The 18,109-nt window shown below is 37.1% G+C and overlaps 4 protein-coding genes across 7 annotated transcripts; all 4 read left to right on the forward strand.

Moving 5' to 3' along the window:
• Positions 1-8,416, forward strand: LOC109186483 (polycomb group protein EMBRYONIC FLOWER 2). Of its 2 annotated transcripts, none has more exons than XM_019336477.1 (22): positions 1-130; positions 411-515; positions 667-814; positions 1,091-1,146; positions 1,749-1,863; positions 1,940-2,096; positions 2,194-2,235; positions 2,503-2,642; positions 3,313-3,375; positions 3,506-3,627; positions 3,996-4,060; positions 4,303-4,355; positions 4,455-4,508; positions 4,591-4,650; positions 4,956-5,002; positions 5,085-5,206; positions 5,550-5,730; positions 6,459-6,507; positions 6,748-6,831; positions 7,171-7,250; positions 7,674-7,763; positions 7,933-8,416. In XM_019336477.1, exons 2-22 carry the CDS (start codon positions 481-483, stop codon positions 8,054-8,056), a joined length of 1,887 nt encoding a protein of 628 aa, XP_019192022.1. In that variant the 5' UTR covers positions 1-130; positions 411-480; the 3' UTR covers positions 8,057-8,416. The 2 variants fall into 2 exon arrangements, with proteins under 2 accessions (XP_019192022.1, XP_019192023.1); XM_019336478.1 differs by having other exon boundaries at positions 3-130; positions 5,553-5,730.
• An 842-nt stretch (positions 8,417-9,258) lies between these two features.
• LOC109186484 (pentatricopeptide repeat-containing protein At4g21065-like) lies at positions 9,259-11,333 on the forward strand. The gene has a single exon (XM_019336479.1). It carries the CDS (start codon positions 9,366-9,368, stop codon positions 11,187-11,189), a length of 1,824 nt encoding a protein of 607 aa, XP_019192024.1. The 5' UTR covers positions 9,259-9,365; the 3' UTR covers positions 11,190-11,333.
• Positions 11,223-13,205, forward strand: LOC109186486 (cytosolic sulfotransferase 7-like). 2 transcript variants are annotated; one of them, XM_019336483.1, is made up of 2 exons: positions 11,223-11,429; positions 11,951-13,205. In XM_019336483.1, the coding sequence occupies exon 2, from the start codon at positions 11,988-11,990 to the stop codon at positions 12,930-12,932; it is 945 nt and encodes a 314-aa protein (XP_019192028.1). In that variant the 5' UTR covers positions 11,223-11,429; positions 11,951-11,987; the 3' UTR covers positions 12,933-13,205. The 2 variants fall into 2 exon arrangements, with proteins under 2 accessions (XP_019192028.1, XP_019192027.1); XM_019336482.1 differs by having other exon boundaries at positions 11,423-11,498.
• A 1,597-nt stretch (positions 13,206-14,802) lies between these two features.
• On the forward strand, positions 14,803-16,770 carry LOC109186135 (hexose carrier protein HEX6). 2 transcript variants are annotated; one of them, XM_019336051.1, is made up of 3 exons: positions 14,803-15,031; positions 15,162-15,855; positions 16,018-16,770. In XM_019336051.1, exons 1-3 carry the CDS (start codon positions 14,902-14,904, stop codon positions 16,688-16,690), a joined length of 1,497 nt encoding a protein of 498 aa, XP_019191596.1. In that variant the 5' UTR covers positions 14,803-14,901; the 3' UTR covers positions 16,691-16,770. The 2 variants fall into 2 exon arrangements, with proteins under 2 accessions (XP_019191596.1, XP_019191595.1); XM_019336050.1 differs by having other exon boundaries at positions 14,805-15,031; positions 15,162-15,865; positions 16,028-16,770.
• The last annotated feature ends 1,339 nt before the right edge of the window (positions 16,771-18,109 follow it).

Below are 18,109 nucleotides of genomic sequence, written 5' to 3' on the forward strand. Positions count from 1 at the left end.
TCAAAGTTTTGCGTTCATGGCTGTATATATAAGTCGGATAAAAGCGCAAAATAAACACGATTGCTCCGTACCTGAGAGTCTGAGACTTGAAACTCTTTCGGGAATTAGCGTCTGCAATTTTCAATTTTAGGTATATTTTTCTCAATTATTTTTTGTTTTCGAATCGAAATATTCAAATTTTAATCGCAATATCGTGACTGCAGCATTAGATTTCAGCTCAAATTTATGCATAAATGCTGTTTTGATATGTATATATGCATGTGCGTGTGTATTTGAAAAATTGAGCTCAATTAGATTCACGAAACATTTAAATTGAGCTCAAAAGTGTGTTTAAAGAATCGTTTTTTCTGTCCGCTTTTTAACATTTTTGTTTTTGTGTTGTTTCGGATGTCCTGTTTCATTTGTGTTAGGTTTGGATCTTCTGAACTCGGTCTCGAGCTCGAGGACTATGAGTGCACATATTGAGTCTGCTTAGAAAGGATGCCGGGCATACCTTTAACGCCTCGCGGAACTTCGTAAGCTTTTCTCAGTTTTTGTATGATTAAAATTTGCTAAAGCTGGGGCATTTTTGTTTAACCATGATTAGTTAGTAGGAACCCGTATGCATTTATTGGAGAATGCGATTTGGGCTAGTTTATGAAACACGAAATTTGTTTGCAATTGCAGGTACTCTAGAGCTGCGGATCAGATGTGCCGTCACGATACCCATGGGCACTTGTCTGCAGAAGAGGAAACTGCAGCTGAAGAAAGTCTTTCCATTTACTGCAAACCTGTTGAGTTATACAACATACTTCAACGCCGAGCAGCAAAAAATGTATTTTATTTATTTTATTTTATTTTTATAAAGTTGGAAGTTTTCTCCCTATTCCATTTGCTGCTAACTTCTGCGCTCTCTATGAATTTTATGAATTAGATGAACAGGGTTGTAAGAATGTCTTTTTTAATTTTTAAAACTTAAAAGGATCTTAGTCTTCAAAAAGCTAAAAGCCCATAAATTTGACAATATGTTATCATTGGTAACAATTGAATACGAGTCTTCATCTATATTCTTGTTTTTCATCTGTCTAACCGAAGACTGGCTCTTATGCAGCCAATTTTCATACAAAGATGTTTGCGGTACAAACTACAGGCAAAACATAAAAAAAGGTAACAGTTTGGAATCATATACTGCATGTTTTGTTTTAAATGTCAATAATGATGTTCTTTTGGAACTTGTATCTCAATAGTCATATGTTTAAGCGTCTGATTCCTTTCTGTCAGTATAGATGGTATGGATTCATAAGGGTAAACTAGTATTTTGCAGAAAAACCACGAGTTTGGTAGTATTACCTATATATCAAATCAATCTGGCTAGAAGGTATATGGTTTAAACCTTCATGAGGGTAACTTAGTATATGAAAGCAAAACAAATGACTATTATACCTATTTACTATGCAATTGAAGCCGGTTGTGAAGTATATGGAGTGACCCTTTGTATGTATAACTCTGTAAGATAGTGTATGAAAGAAAAACATGTTGATAATACTACGGTACAACCTACCATGCACAAATATCAAAGAACTAATGTGCATGAAAAAGGGCAAACATTTTATGCTAAATTATAATCAAACCATCCTTTAATCTTTTCGAGTTTGGGTGATGGATTGTGCCTGGTGCTGTTAATGCTCAGTACATTCATGTTCTGTGTATAGTAGTGTTTCTTAATCGCACAGCATTTCTTAGTTTAAAACTTTTGCTTGCTTTTCTAGGATACAAATGGCAATTTCTCTTCCAGCAACTAAAAATGACGGTTCACAGATTCAAAGTTTGTTTCCTTTGTGTATATTGTTGGCTAGACAAGTTCAAATTCCCGTAGCTTCTAAGGTATTTGTGCTCAATTATCAAACTCACTATTTTCAAAAGTATTGTGTTTTATTTAAATTGTACAATTTGCATGCAGGACCCTGAAGTCTATTGCTTTAAGCGGGCATCCATAATATCTTCTTGCACTGGAGTAGACAGGGTGAATCAAGCTTATGCAAAATTTATCCTTCCTGAAATGAATAAGCTATCAGCAGTTGAGGCTAGTTCACTTGGAATTCTTTTTATTAGTTGTGGTATGCCATATATGTTCCTTCAAATGCTTTTTGCACCAAAACTGTTCAGTGGAAGATGGTAATTATTTTTGTGGTTTTTGATTTTTGATTTTTTCAGCTGAGCTTGCCAAGGACAATATGGACATGTCATATTTTCCTTGTAAGTTGTGTACATGGATACATAGTCATTTTGTAATTGCATCATTTGTAATGTTATATTGTTAGAATGTTGGGGCTGGTGCTGACAATTTAGGTTCATATTAGAAATGACTATTAAAATAAAGCACAAGAGGGGACTATAGGGTGGTGAGGACTAATTGCAAGATGTTCCTTCCCACATCGACGCTTTGCCTTAAATTTTTGTTTAAATTGTCTCTTCAAGTTTCCTGCAATTTGTTGTACTAATTTAATTCTTATGTTGTAATAGCAAACGCTGAAGGGCGCTGCTTATTCGGTAGGTTGTCTATGGAAACAGTTCATTTATCTTTGGAAGGGTCTCCAAACTTGAGTCTTGGAGAGAGGACAGAGATGTGGCGAAATGTTGACTTGTGCACCCGTTTCATGAAGGTATTCTTACTCAAGTTACTGGATGCAAATATGTAATCACTCGTTTGAATTTGCTTATTAATGCACAGGAAATCCTGTTCAGCATGAAACTGGGTATCGACAAACTATCTTCAGAAATGAATTTTATTGGTTTTTCCTTGAAATGTCATTGTTCTTTGCTTAAGAAAGGATTTGCCATTACTTTCTTAGTTTTACTTTATGAACTATGCATGTACATGAGATTAATAACTTACCTATATAGGCTGCATTGAATGGACTGAAATATTTCCAGTTAAGGGACAATTCAGAAGTCTGCGTAATTTTATATTTATATGGTCTTACTATACCTATCTTTATTATATTTTAAAATCTATCAGTTGTTAACAATTAAGTTCTGGAAATTGTAAATTATCACTGATCTTACTTCTGCTCGGTTGGTTATTGCTTATTGTTGTGAGACCACAGTCATCTTATGGAGAAAACTGATGATGAGTTTTATCTTCGAATAAGGAATGGTATAGAATGGCATCTCTACAATTTCTATTTGTTATATTGTTGCCTTTCCTGCGATGGTTATTTGTCTTGATTCACTTTGTTCCTCTGACCTCATGGCTCATGCCGTGAAGAAGGGGAAAGTCAGAAAAGTGAAAACCCTTTAATTTCTCATGAATCTTTTGTCTTCTTTTTTCAGCTAAGCTATTTGGACAAGCATGGGTATATTTCATTTCAGTCTCCTCAACAATTTGGAGCTGTGGTACTTTCAACTTTATTCTATACTCTGTCAGTTCTGTCTTCTGTGGAAATCTCTCTTATTTTCTTATATATATGACCCTTCTCCATATAATTATTTTCTTTTGGATTATTTTCCTGGTTTGGTTCCAAAGGATACGTCACTAGCGATTGGAGTTTATGTTGCTGCAGAAGAAGTTGGGGCACAGGAGAGAACACCTTATGATTCATACTCATATAATGATGTTCCTAATACATCGTTGCACCATATTATGAGGTGAAATTTCCTGTTCCTATGTATAAAATTATAATGTATTATTGCTTAATACATAGTTACATACTGCTAATACTTTACTGTGTATATGACAAGGTCAGTGATTTAAATTTTAGCGGTGGTTTTCCCATGAATTAGATTGTTTTATCCTTTACACATGTAAATGATGGATCCATACTGCTTTTGCTTATATATGTTTCATACTGTCTTGAATAATCAGACAATACTTTGGTTTGTTCTTTTGAACCTTTTTCCTGAAAAGTTTTGTTTCATAACCTTTTCCTTTGCACAATTGAAATTTTCTTGGCTTGTATTTCGTTTGATGAATACACAAATTGTGAATCATTTTGCTTTTTTGCTGCAATTCCCAGGCTGAGGACTGGAAATGTTGTTTTCAACTATAGATACTATAACAATAAGTGTCAGCGGACTGAAGGTAATAAATTCTTTCTTGAGATTAAACCCGCATTCTTGAACTCCATTTTACTGTATCATACTCTCTGTTAATTTTATGCTACAGATTTTTATTGTTTGGTACCTATATCTAACTGTACACAATTACTTTTGTTATTGCATTGGTTCTCATGGTTTTATCTAAATGCGCATTTTTTTTAATAGAAAAAGAAGAGTTCTTTGAATGATATAAAATATTGACTTCATTTCTATTGAATCTGGCAGTGACAGAAGATTTCACTTGTCCTTTCTGCTTGGTGAAATGTGCAAGCTTTAAGGTGACAGATGCTGTTTTCGTTTCCTAGTTATGTGGCTACTAATGAAATTGAGGTGTTTTCTATTTGTTCTTACAAGCATTTTTCTTTTGTGTTTTTTAGGGTCTGAGATATCACTTATCCTCCTGTCATGATCTATTCAATTTTGAATTTTGGGTTGGTAAAACTTAGCAAGTCCAGCACATTTTGCTATTTTTTTCTCCAAGCTCTATAATTCTAATTGCATTATAAATTGTAGGTTACTGAAGATTATCAGGCCGTAAATGTGTCTGTTAAAACTGATGCATGGAGATCTGAGGTGAGAAAACTAAATTAAAGGGACTCTCTGCCAGAAGTAACTGAAGAATATCATGCTGTGAATAATGTGTAGCCTTCCCTACTTGCCTACACCTCATCTATCAAATTATCTTATTTATTTATTTATTTATTTATTTTTAAGATGAACTCATCTGGTGTGGTATAGAAATTGGACGTGGTAAGGTGAATTTGAAATGTTTTTGTATATTATCATTATTGAATTCATATATTGGTAGATGTGAAGTTTTGATAGTGCCTTTAAGGATTTTGCAAATGTTACTGAGACTTGTATGATTAATGTCTCAGATAATTGCTGATGGTGTTGATCCCAAGCAACAAACATTTTTCTTGTGGTATGTAATAGTATCTAATTTTGTTTCATTATGATGACATGAGTGCTCAAAGTGAATGAATGGCTACGCACTTTGCATGCAGTTCAAGGCCCTGTCGACGCAGAAAATCACAAAGTGTAGTTCAGAATGCAAAACATGTACATCCACTAGTCTTTGATTCAGATTTCCCTACAACAGTTAATGAGCTTCAGGTCAAGAATGATGGTATGAACACTTTAAGCTTGAAAAATAAAATCTGAGCATTATAGGATTTCATGACTAAACTTTTCCAGTTGTTATTATTCTTATGTTGTTCGGCCAGACCCACACTTTAATAGCTCTATTACTTGAAAAATACTTTTCTGGATATCTTTATGTTTCTATTATCTCCCTATGATGACTTGCATTAATCTATTAGCTTTTAGTATTAGTCCCCTCTCCCTTCTTCAGAGTTGGAATTTATGTCACTCAGAATTAACTTGCTTCATTTCTCAGGCAGGCTTTAAATACAATAATTTTGTGATATGTGTGCTATTCATTTTAAGTTGATTCATTTGTGAGGTTTTAGCAGGTATCATGGACTGTGACGCATCAAGTCCCAATGCTACAGGTGTTTCATCAGCCACAGGACATTCATATCCAGATCCCGATTGTATGCAATCATTGCCTGGAAGCAGTCTTGCACCACCAGCAATGCTTCAATTTGCAAAGACCAGGAAGTTATCAGTTGAGCGCTCCGATCCAAGAAAGTATGTGTCCTGGACTCCTGGTGCAAGATTTCTCTGTCATAATGCTACTTTCATTTGCTCACGATTATATCACATCTGTTTCATATGGGCCTGAATATTTCAGGAGCTTGTTCAGACACTAAATTTACTTATGATTGAAGAGAGACAATTTTTTAACTTCAAATAAATCATTTACGCATTTGATTGTCTATGCAGATATCTGGTGCCTAATTCAAAGCATAGTCAGCTTCCCCTTTGTGGGGTTCTTAAAACAATATATCAGCCTCTTCCCCCTCTTTGCATTGACGCACTCCATAATGTCTTTGTTTACCGTAATTCTACAAATTGAAGGAAATTTTTTCTAGATTGTTGTTTAGGGTTAAGCAGGGAACTAGTTACTTAACAAGATATGTGTGTGCACACCTCCACCCACTACCACCCCCACCCCCCCAACACACACACACACACACACCTTCTTTCCCTTGTGGCAGTTCAAACTTGGTTCACTTTTGGAAAAATGGTATAACATTGTAAGAAATTTTTCTAGGATGTTGTTAAACATGGAAGTATGCAACTATATGTGCTGGCGATTATTACACATAACTTTGAACAGTGCTTTGGTACTAGAGCAGGAACTTCATTGTATTTGCCCTTGTTCTTTGCCATGAATTTTTAATAAGGCTTAGTGTTTTATCACTTATCATACCTAACTAACTTTTCTTTCTTTGGCTTGCCTTTCCCACTTAAAGCCGCACACTCCTGCAGAAGAGACAATTCTTTCACTCACACCGAGCCCAGGTGATGATTGAAATATACATGTTCCCATGGTTTCTGAAATCATTTTTTGTATTCCTCTTGTCCTCCTTGACGAAAATGTTTATGCTGAATATGACTTATTGTTAAATAACTAAAATATAGACCATTTAGATTCATGCTTATTAACTTTCAAAAAAAGATTCATGCTTATTAACTTTTTTGGGATCAAGTGCAACTTGACCTACTAAAATATTTTCTTTACACTTTTTCCAATTGGGGAAGCCTATGGCAATGGAACAAGTTTTATCAGACCGGGACAGTGAGGATGAAGTTGACGATGATGTTGCTGATCTCGAAGACCGGAGGGTATGCCTTAGTTCTCATCATAGTTGTCAAACTTTTCACAAGTACAATTAATTCCATTAATCCATACAAAAATACGAGTTTTCTTACTATTTTAGTTTCTTGATTGTTTGTGGAAATTTATAATAGTGTCAGGCAAAAATGTGGATCCTTGGGCTGAAATTATCTTACTCGCACTTAGCAATTTTCAATTGTTGTGAACTGAAAATTTATTAGGCCTTCTGTTTCTGAACCCACAAGTAGCAGCAGTCATGACTTCATTTCCTTTGGCATGCAAAACTGTTTAAAATATTTTTTGTTTCGATTCTCTTTCTTGCTATTTATAAGTTGATGACAATGCAGATGCTTGATGACTTCGTTGATGTAACCAAAGATGAGAAGCAAATGATGCATCTTTGGAATTCATTCGTGAGAAAGCAAAGGTGAGACCTTCGTGCAAAAGACCATTTTTTGCTGATTCCAAATGATGCAGGGAACAATACAGTGGTATAGGAAATTATTTCCTTCCTGTTGAGCATATAACCATTAATGTGCAATCCAACTATCAGCTTAGGCTTTTAGTTGAGATGGATCACATATTGCTTGGAACCCACCGCACACGTGAGGGGGCGTGTTCCAATGGGATTCTCAACGAAACCTTAATAGAATGACCATTTCTGTCAAATTTTCAGTAATTGAGGCCTCCTTGAGGGATCACTTTTATCTAGTTTTGTACTCGGAGTACTAAAGTGAAATTGCCATTATATGGACAAAAAGGAGAATTAACTCTGAGCTCATTGGCACGAATAAAGTTGAAACTTGGTATGTGTTCTCTGTTTTAAGGCCTTCTGTTTGTTACTATGCAGGGTGCTTGCAGACGGCCATATTGCTTGGGCATGCGAGGCCTTCTCAAAGATGCATGGGCAAGATTTTTGCCGGACTCCAGCACTGCTCTGGTAGCCATTCTCCTTCTCTGTTATGGTCATATTTTTATCGGGTGACGTGGAGATTCAAACCCATGACTTTTGGCATGACTCTGATACCAAATAGATGAATAAATAAGATAATTTGATAGACAATTTCTTCAACAAGTACTGATTTCCATGATTATGTTCTTCCTGTCAGGTGCTGGAGATTGTTCATGATAAAATTATGGAACCATGGTCTCCTCGACGCCCGCACCATGAACAGTTGTAACGTAATATTAGAGCAATTTCAAAACCAAGAAGCGGACAGAACGAGAAGCTAATTTTGTCCGATCTTTCTCTTTTGAGAGGGGGGTGTACTGCTGGTAACTAAGCTCCAGTTCAGACTCCCAACCATATATATTCTACCCTGCCTTCCAAGTCTTCCATTCTGATCTTACAAATGAGGCTATACTTTGATGAAAGTACATACAGTGAATACATTCATTTTCATGCATCATCCTAATTGGTAAAAGAATTAGCTGTCATTTCAATCCTGCTTCTGTTTATTACTGAACCATTTGAATGGTCTAAATGAAGCCCAACATATCTTCATGTTGATGAAAATTATGAAACAAGAAAAATGATTAAGCCACCTGAAAAGGATGGCCGAGTGAATGGAGTATAATTCTTGTATTAAAAGGTGACGAGTTCAATTCTTGTCAATAACTTTTGGGTTGAGTTTGTTGTACATGATCTTTTTAGTACAGTTTATCTCTTTTATATTGTTTGTGGGCTATTATACGATAATAATATTGTAGTTGTTTTCAAGCAAGATATCCATTAAAGGTGTAGAGACTCTTAAAAAATATCTAGGTCTGTGATCTCAAAGTAAATCCAGCTATAATGTTCGCCGCTTTATGAGAATAAAACTAGGGCCATATTAAGTGTTTTAAATTCATTATTTTAGGGAAAATGGTCAAATAGATCTTTCAACTTTATATGAAAGAGTTACGGAGTATTAAAATTGGTCAAATAAACTCAATTTATCGTTACTAACTGTCCGTTGACTGCCGTTAGCTGTCATTGATTGCCATTAGAAAAGAAACTGGCGACTGGTCTCATGAATGGTTGTCAATCGCATTCTTTGGAAGAGACAACAACTGTCACTTTCTCCATAGAGAAAGGGTTGGTCGCCTTCTCAATGTTAGAAGGCAACCAATGATCACCAAAGCCTTCTCCTAACTTTCTCCGTTGGAGAAGGCAAGCGATCGGAGATCATTCGAAGTTGTCGGTATTAACCCTCAGAGTAGGTCAACGTGTTATTATAACCTTATAGGTCACTAATAAGTTTTTAAATTTCAATATACCAAAATAACATATTTTTGTATTTAATTGTACATTTTAAAAGTTTAGAGGTCTAATTAACTTTTTGAGTAAAGTTTAAGGTTTATTTAACATTTTTATTTTATTTTTATTAAAATTTGACAGCTCTAAATGTGCTGTAAAATGCTTTCAAAATTTATTTTACCCGAAATAACGGTAGTTGTTACTCTCTTGCTTCTCCCGCCATTTACCAAGAAAGATCGAATATTCTGAAGTGCTTATGTAAACGGTTTCTATTCTGCTTTTCCTTTGCAGAATTTTCTTCAAATGCTCTCAAAGATTAGAACTTTCCTGAGTCTATCGCCTTGCTATTTTGCATTCATTCAGAGCTGCCGCTATAATCGGCACTCACTAGCTTCCAACCCTCCGGGGCATTATGCATATCTTCTGAACTCTTGTATTGCCGGGAAGGCGATTGGGCCAGGAAGGCAACTCCATGCTCGTTTATGCCTTACTGGGCTTAGCTATAATACCGCATTGGCCACGAAACTTGTCAATCTTTACTGTGTTTGCGACCATGTAAGTGTTGCACACCGGCTGTTTGATAAAATTCCCAAAGGGAATCTCTTCCTGTGGAACGTTTTGATTCGTGGGTACGCGTGGAATGGTCCATATGAGGTTGCCATTTCTTTATATTTCCAATTGTTCAATTATGGGCTTGTTCCGGATAACTTCACATTTCCGTTTGTGCTCAAGGCGTGCTCGGCCCTCTCGGCTGTAGATGTTGGGAGGAACATTCACGAGCAAGTGGTGCGAACTGGGTGGGAAAGAGATGTCTTTGTTGGTGCTGCCCTCATTGACATGTATGCGAAAGGTGGTTGTGTTGATAGCTCTAGGGAAGTGTTTGATAAGGTTGCTCAGAGGGATGTTGTGGTCTGGAATTCAATGCTTGCTGCTTATTCTCAGAATGGGTGCCCAGACGAGTGCCTATTGTTATGCAGTGAGATGGCTTATGCGGGTGTGAGGCCCACTGATGCCACTTTAGTGACTGCTATCTCAGCCTCTGCTGATATAGCTGCACTTCCACAAGGGAGGGAGCTACATGGGTACTGCTGCAGACAGGGGTTTGGCTCTCAGGACAAGGTGAGGACAGCCCTTGTGGATATGTATGCCAAGAGTGGTCATGTGAAGCTTGCTAGGATGTTATTCGAAGCACTTGCAGAGAAAAGAGTTGTTTCTTGGAATGCTATTATCACTGGATATGCAATGCATGGCCATGCTAATGCAGCACTTGATATGTTTAAGTGGATGATCCGTGAGGCCCAGCCAGATCACATTACTTTCGTGGGGGTTCTGTCAGCTTGTAAACATGGAGGCATGTTGGATGAAGCAAAGATGTATTTTGACTTGATGATTAGAGATTATGGTATTGAACCCACTGTTCAGCATTATACTTGCATGGTTGGTCTCCTTGGTCAGTGTGGTCAGCTGGATGAAGCTTATGGACTTATAATGCAGATGAATGTCATGCCAGATGCTGGTGTCTGGGGTGCATTGCTTAATTCTTGCAAAATTCATGGACATGTGGAGTTAGCAGAACTGGCATTAGAGAAGTTAATTGAGCTTGAACCAAATGATGCAGGAAATTATGTGATATTATCAAACATCTATGCCCAAGCAGGTAGGTGGGATGGGGTTGTGAAGCTAAGGAAACTAATGACTGAAAAAGGATTAAAGAAAAGCACAGCTTGTAGCTGGATTGAAGTAAAAAATAAACTTCATGCCTTTCTCTCTGGGGATACATCTCATCCAATGTCTGATGAGATTTATGCAGAGCTTGAAAGATTGGGAGCACGGATGGTGCAGGCTGGTTATGTTCCAAATACTTCACCTGTTTTCCATGACGTGGAAGATGACGAGAAGACTAGAATGGTTTCCAGCCACAGCGAACGGCTAGCAATCATCTTTGGACTGATTAGTACACCACCAGGGACCAAACTCTTGATCACTAAGAACCTACGGGTTTGTGAAGATTGCCATGTTGCAATCAAATTTATTTCAAAAATCACACAGAGAGAAATTACTATTAGAGATGTGAACCGCTATCATCATTTCAATGATGGGATCTGTTCTTGTGGTGATTATTGGTAACAGGATCAGGAGATTGAGAGTTTAGAAAATAATTGCTTAGTAAAATATGTAGCAAATAGATTGAAATTCTTTTGAAGATTTCTGGATGTTACACTGTCCTTATCTTAGTAAGTAGGTGGTGTTGAAAAGGACACTGGGATTTTTCCACTGATTATTGGGTACTGATGTCCAATTCTTTGCCGTCTCATTCACGTTTTTTGTAAAGTAGTTGGGAATTCAGCAAGCTGGCAATTGGGACAGGTATAACCATTCGTACCAGCATTTTTTTATCAAGCAGTTAGGAATTCAGCAAGCCAGTGATTAGGAAAGGTATAATCATTCTCATTAGCATTTAGAATATTCCTACACTTGATGATGGTTGTTGTTGGTTTTTGTTTTTGTTTTTTGTTTTTGTTTTTGTTTTTGTTTTTTGTTTTTTTTGTTTTTGTTTTTTTTGTTTTTTTTTTGTTTTTTTTTTTTTTCATTCTAATGTGATTTGAGATCATACCGCTGCTAATTACATGATTGTGAATGAGAGTTCTTCACATAATATGGCACATAACTTGTTTGGCTTAGAAAAACATCACCTAATATGCCCATAATCTCTGCTGTGCATGATTTTCAATATAAATTAATAAATATCTAGAGTAGGTTATTTATATAACTATAAAAATGGCATGGTAGTTGAATAGGAAACTCATCTCGTCCTGACACTGATATTATAAATGTCATTGTGGTTTTGCATACTCCTTCACGCTATATACAATTGGTTGTTTTCACAGGTACTATTGACTTGGTAATTGTGAACTCTATCCAACAATGTCGAGTAAAAAGGAGTCGCTGTGCAGCTCATCAGATTCCTTGGATGTTCTAGTGGATCAGCTTCCAAACGTGAAACTCGGGGGGAAGATTGATATCTACCAGTTGGAAGGTTTCTGGTTTGATCGCCATCTCCTGGATGCTGCAGTTTCCTTCAAGTCACAATTTGAGGCACGCGATGATGATATTATACTGGCATCCTTTACGAAAACTGGCACTACATGGCTCAAGGCTATTTGTGCGTCTATTATGCATAGGCAGAGAAGTAAGGATATTCTGGAAGAGGGCAGCCCTCATATCCATGTTCCAACGATTGAATCTTTGGTTTTTTCGGGGAACCCTTGCAGTATTATTGCTGGTATGAACTCACCTAGACTTCTTCATACTCATTTTCCGTATAGTTTCTTTCGTGATGCAGCCAAGAACTCAAAGTGCAAAGTTGTTTATGTAACCCGGAATCCTAAAGACACATTTGTGGCTTGGTGGCACTTCGCCAACACTATTAGCCAACACAACCATTTTCCCATTGACCTTGCTTTTGAATGCTTCTGTAGTGGAGTTTTCCATTATGGTCCTTACTTTGAGCATGTCCTACAATATTGGAACGAAAGCTTGAAGACGCCCCATAAGGTACTGTTTTTGAAATACGAAGACTTAACAACTGACCCAAAAGGCCAGGTCGAAAAACTAGCTGGCTTTCTTGATCAGCCCCTTACTGAGCAGGAAGTTGCAGATATAGTCTGGAGATGCAGCATTGACAGGCTCAAGAGCTTGGAAGTCAATTCAAAAGGCTCGATTCCTTGGACTGGTGTACCCAACAACTCCTTCTTTAGGCGTGGGGTTGTCGGGGATTCAAAGAATTACTTGACACCGGAGATGGAAGAGCGACTCAATCAACTTACTGCCCAGAAGTTCGAGGGATCTGGCCTCGACTTTGATGCATAAACTCAAGATTTTCATGCAGTCTGCAGCTATAACTTGTGTTTCTTCTACCAGGTTGGTCCATATTAGTGCATATAAGTTCAAGAATAAATATAATTATCCTTTCTGTTCTTTCTGATGGATCATTTGGAAGTGATCTGTTGGTGAAATCTCATTAGGATTTATGAATATTTGCTTTGGAACCCAATATGTTTGTTGATTCTGGAGATTGTAGGTTGAATAATTTATATTCAACTCCAAATTACCTTTCATCTTCTGTATGTTTGAATATAAGTTTAAAAAGTGTTGTATAATTTACAATTATTATACATCAAACTTCCAAAAAAATTGTATTATTTAATTTTTATTATCAATAATTTTTATCCACATGCTGAAGTCTATCCAGATTTTCCATTGGCAATGTGGCTTATCAATGGTAATGTGATTGGATGATATATGTAGCTTTCAATACAGAAAATTATTGTTTGCTTTGTAAAGAACATCTACATAATGAATGAAATGAAGAAATAGGTGTTGAGTGTAAATCTTGTAAATAGAGCAAATCTGCTGCTCCAAACCGTTATTTACCAAACAAAAGTTTCAGTGTTTTGACATGGTCCGCTGGTCAAACATTTATACCAAACCTTTTTTTTTTTTCTTTTTAACAAACCGCTAATATATTTCGCTGGTCAAACTCGCTAACACAATCTGCTATTCGTTATCCATTGACACAAATCGCTAACTGCTGATTGCCAAACAAGCCCATAATGACCATGTCTACCTAATGAAAGGGGGCAAATTATGGTCCACACAGTGCTGTGTGGATTATAATAAAAAATACATTTTTAATATACTAAATATACATTATTTGATAATATGATCTATACAGATGTATGGATCATGGTCTACATAATAACGATTGATGAAAGGGTGTGACTTAATGACTGACCAAATATTTGGTAGCTGTCAAGGACAATACAATTGTCACAAGCAAGTTATAAGTACACTAATAATATAAGAAATTAAAAGAGGAGACATCATCAGATAAGATGTGGAAGAAGGATCTTTAAAGGTTTGAATTTTGGAATTATGGATGCTTTTTTATTACTCCGTATTAAAGAAGACAACTCATACTAAAACAAGCAATCATTAAAAAAACACAGAAAGATTGCTATTACCGACCAATGATTCATTGCATTAATTAATGTTGCGTGTAAGGTTCTTTGTTGGTTTCGTAAAAAAAAATGGAACTCGTAATTTGATCAATTGAATAGTGAATAAGCAAATTATTAATGTAACTATAATGTTAAATAACATTTATTTGGATATGGTTAACTATCAAAGTTGTATTCATCCATTTGCGACTAGAACTATGATGATTGCCTGAGAAATCAATCAAGGAGTTTCAATAAAAGAATAATCGGTCCGAAAGGAGTGGTCAAGTGGGATGGAGCATGATTTTCACGAGTTCAATTATTGCGAACGCCTTGTTGGTCGACCCTTTGCACAGGTTCAACATAGTGCAGTTTACCTCTCATGTGTGATTTACGAGCTATTACGCAAGAGCGTGGTTTAACTAGTACACACTATCATATCGGTAGTGGCTACGAATTTTTCTCGTGACCCAGAAAGAATATGGGTGGTAGCTAGCTAGTTCTTCACTGTATTGGATGTCTAGTTGTTTTTGAGGTTGTGGTGTTCCTAGTGACATGGCTACCATTGCTCCAAGATTAAGGGCACATGCAAATGAAGTTTATTATCTCATTGTTTTATCCACACAAAAAAAAGATTCGGATCATACTATCTGACAAACAACAAGTATCATAGAACTTGTCTCAGTTGTCTGGCAACATTTGACCAAACTGATGTTGATCCCTGCAGCCATTTTGGACTTCTAACACTAACTAGCTTCTATTATCCATCACTTAAACCTCCTTTCTGCTTCTTCAAGCCCTCTCCTTTCTGCATAATTCCACTAAAAAAGGGAAAAAAAATGGCAGTGGGAATATACATTACAAATGAAGCTGGGTATTATAATGGCAAGATCACATCATTCGTGGTTTTGTCTTGTATGATGGCTGCCATGGGAGGTGTCATCTTTGGCTATGATATTGGGATTTCAGGTTTAGTTTAATTGCTGCACTTTTCTTTTTTTTCTTGATTTTTTCCTCCCAGTTCTTGGATAATCAAGATCAGAACCTTAAAAAAGATTCGATCTTTATGAGATTAAGTCCTAAATTCTGTTATCTGTAGGGGGGGTGACCTCAATGGAGCCATTTCTGAAGAGGTTCTTCCATGATGTCTATACTAAGATGAAGGAAGACAGTGGAAAAGTTAGCAACTACTGCAAATTCGACAGTGAGCTGTTAACCTCGTTCACGTCTTCCTTGTACATTGCGGGTCTGTTTGCTTCGTTGTTGGCCTCGTCTGTGACCCGAGCCTGTGGGCGAACGCCCTCGATTCTCATAGGAGGAGTGGCCTTCCTAGCTGGGGCAGCCCTTGGAGGGGCAGCCATTAATGTTTACATGCTGATCTTTGGCAGAGTTTTGCTTGGCATTGGGGTTGGGTTTGCCAATCAGGCAGTGCCTTTGTATCTGTCAGAAATGGCACCTGCAAAGTATAGAGGTGGGATGAATGTTAGCTTTCAATTGTGTGTAGGCATTGGGGTTTTGATTGCGAATTTAATAAACTATGGGACTGAGAAGATCAGAGATGGGTGGGGGTGGAGAGTGTCTCTGGGATTGGCTGCTGTTCCAGCAACAGTGCTGACAATCGGGGCGGTTGTGCTCCCCGAGACGCCCAACAGTCTGATCCAGCGTCGCAATGATCATGACGGGGCAAAGAGGAGGCTGCAGAGGGTTCGGGGGACCGATGATGTGCAGGCCGAGCTGGACGATCTCGTTGCAGCCAGCGAGATTTCAAGAACCATCGAACGCCCGTTCAAGAACATCTTGCATGTTAGTATTATTGTGTTATATTATATGCTTGTAATTATGTGGTACTAGACTAGCTGACTTAGTGTAACCTGATTGTCAGGAGTAGTTAGTGTTTAGTTGTAGATATACTCTGTACTTTCAATTCTGTCGCAACTGAATGAATTCAATTCTCTAATCTTGCAGAGGAGGTATAGGCCTCAGCTGGTGATGGCGTTTGCGGTCCCGTTCTTCCAGCAGGTCACGGGGATCAACGTGATAGCCTTCTACGCCCCGGTCCTGTTCAGGACGATCGGGTTGGGAGAAAGCGCTGCGCTTATGTCAGCAGTCGTGACCGGGGCTGTTGGCATCGTGACAACCTTTGCCTCGATGTTGCTTGTGGATAAGGTGGGTAGACGACGGCTTTTGATCGTAGGGGGAATACTAATGTTTGTGACACAAATGGCAGTGGGAGGGGTGATGGGGGCTAAGTTGGGGGACCAAGGAGGGCTAAGCAAAGGTTGGGCTGTTTTGGTTTTATTGCTAATATCAAGCTATGTTGCTGGTTTTGGGTTGTCTTGGGGGCCTTTGGGATGGCTAATTCCAAGTGAAATATTTCCACTGGAAATCAGATCTGCAGGGCAAAGCATCACAGTGGCAGTGAACTTTTTGTTCACATTTTTGGTTGGGCAAACCTTTTTGGCAATGCTTTGCCACTTAAAGTATGGGATTTTCTTCTTTTTTGGAGGGTGGGTTGCTGTTATGACCACCTTTGTGTACTTGTTGTTGCCAGAGACCAAAAACTTGCCAATTGAGAAAATGGATTTAGTTTGGAGAGAGCACTGGTTTTGGAAGAAAATTGTGGTATGATATATGAGGAGTTTATGAAAATTGTAAATCTCAAAGACCCAAACATTAATCACTGAAAAAATTTCTGTCATTTGATCCTCCACTTTGCATAAAGTTTCCATCTTTATCCCAAACACAGTATATAATTTACTACAGTTAGTTTTACGAACGACCATTGGCTGGTCAGCACAACCGTTTGAATAAATAGAGCAATGGAAAAAGCTAAAATATGACAACCATTGCAAAGAACTTTTTTATAATCAATGCTACAAATCTCCAGTCAATTATAGTCTGGAGTTGGGACTAACAAGCTACCTAAAATGATAGAACACCACCCTAATTTAGAAAACTTGAAAAGTGATTCAAGGCAAGAAATCTCCATCGATCTCGGACATTAATGCCCTTGAACCATCCAAATCTCCATTAAATACGTTTGGAAACTTTTCTAAGGGGCTATACTTCATCACCTCTAAGGGTCTGGTGACTGACCACCTAGTTCCTAGAGAGATGGCCAAGGTTCCGATTTCGGTTCTAGAAAATTAGAAATGATCAAACCAGAACCGAAATCTTAAATAAAGGTTTTGGTTCTGATGCGTGAACCGGCGGTTCCGATTTAAACAGTCGGATTCAACGGAAATTTTTAAATTTTTTTTTTATTTATTATTTGGGTAAAATTCTATGTTCTATTTTAAAATGTTCAAATTCTACAACTAATTATAGGGAAAATGGCACTTTTTCCCCCTGAGTTACATACTTATAGCACTTTTGACCCCTCAATTATTTAGGTAAGCACATTAGTCCCCTCAATTATTCTAAAAGTGGTGGTTTTTCCCCTTGATATATTAAATTGACATTTCTACCCTTAAAGTAAATATTTTATTTATTTTACTTCTCCAACAAATTATTGCGTATACGTAGGGATGACCACGGTTTGGTTCGAACTGAACCGGACACTAAAGCAATCGAATTAAAAATTTTCGGTTATGATTCAGATCTATAACCCAACATTTGGATTTCAATTTATTAAAATTATGAATCAAACAAATTGGATCCTGAACGGCTGAACCGTGAACCGGGGGTTCTAGATCCGGTTTGCGATTTTGAACCGTCTTTATTTTAAATTTTTATTTTTTATTTTAAAATAGCCTAAATTCAACAATAAATGTATTTTATTTTTTAGTTCGGAACATGAACCGTCCGTTCTGGTTCGCGATTTTAATAAACTTTAAATATCGGGTTTCGATTCTAAATTGTAATTGGAATATTTCGGTTTGGTTGCTATAGTGTTTGTTTGGTTTGAATCAAATTATGGTCATAATTTGTTGGAGAAGAAAAATAAATAAAATATTTATTTTAAGGGTAAATATGTCCATTTAACATTTCAGGGGGAAAAACAGCCACTTCAATAATTGAGGGGGGAAAAGTGCTATAGATATATAA

This window comes from Ipomoea nil, unplaced genomic scaffold (assembly GCF_001879475.1).
Source record: "Ipomoea nil cultivar Tokyo-kokei standard unplaced genomic scaffold, Asagao_1.1 scaffold1407, whole genome shotgun sequence".
NCBI lineage: Eukaryota > Viridiplantae > Streptophyta > Magnoliopsida > Solanales > Convolvulaceae > Ipomoea > Ipomoea nil.

Excerpts from the sequence above, each read along its gene's own strand:
- LOC109186483 (XM_019336477.1), top strand. The coding sequence starts at position 481 with ATGCCGGGCATACCTTTAACGCCTCGCGGAACTTC. Across the intron at positions 1,147-1,748 it reads CAGGCAAAACATAAAAAAAG|GATACAAATGGCAATTTCTC; the intron begins GTAACAGTTTGG and ends TTGCTTTTCTAG. Across the intron at positions 3,376-3,505 it reads CTCAACAATTTGGAGCTGTG|GATACGTCACTAGCGATTGG; the intron begins GTACTTTCAACT and ends TTGGTTCCAAAG.
- LOC109186484 (XM_019336479.1), top strand. The coding sequence starts at position 9,366 with ATGCTCTCAAAGATTAGAACTTTCCTGAGTCTATCGCCTTGCTATTTT.
- LOC109186486 (XM_019336483.1), top strand. The coding sequence starts at position 11,988 with ATGTCGAGTAAAAAGGAGTCGCTGTGCAGCTCATCAGATTCCTTGGAT.
- LOC109186135 (XM_019336051.1), top strand. The coding sequence starts at position 14,902 with ATGGCAGTGGGAATATACATTACAAATGAAGCTGGGTATTATAATGGC. Across the intron at positions 15,032-15,161 it reads CTATGATATTGGGATTTCAG|GGGGGGTGACCTCAATGGAG; the intron begins GTTTAGTTTAAT and ends TGTTATCTGTAG. Across the intron at positions 15,856-16,017 it reads ATCGAACGCCCGTTCAAGAA|AATCTTGCAGAGGAGGTATA; the intron begins CATCTTGCATGT and ends ATTCAATTCTCT.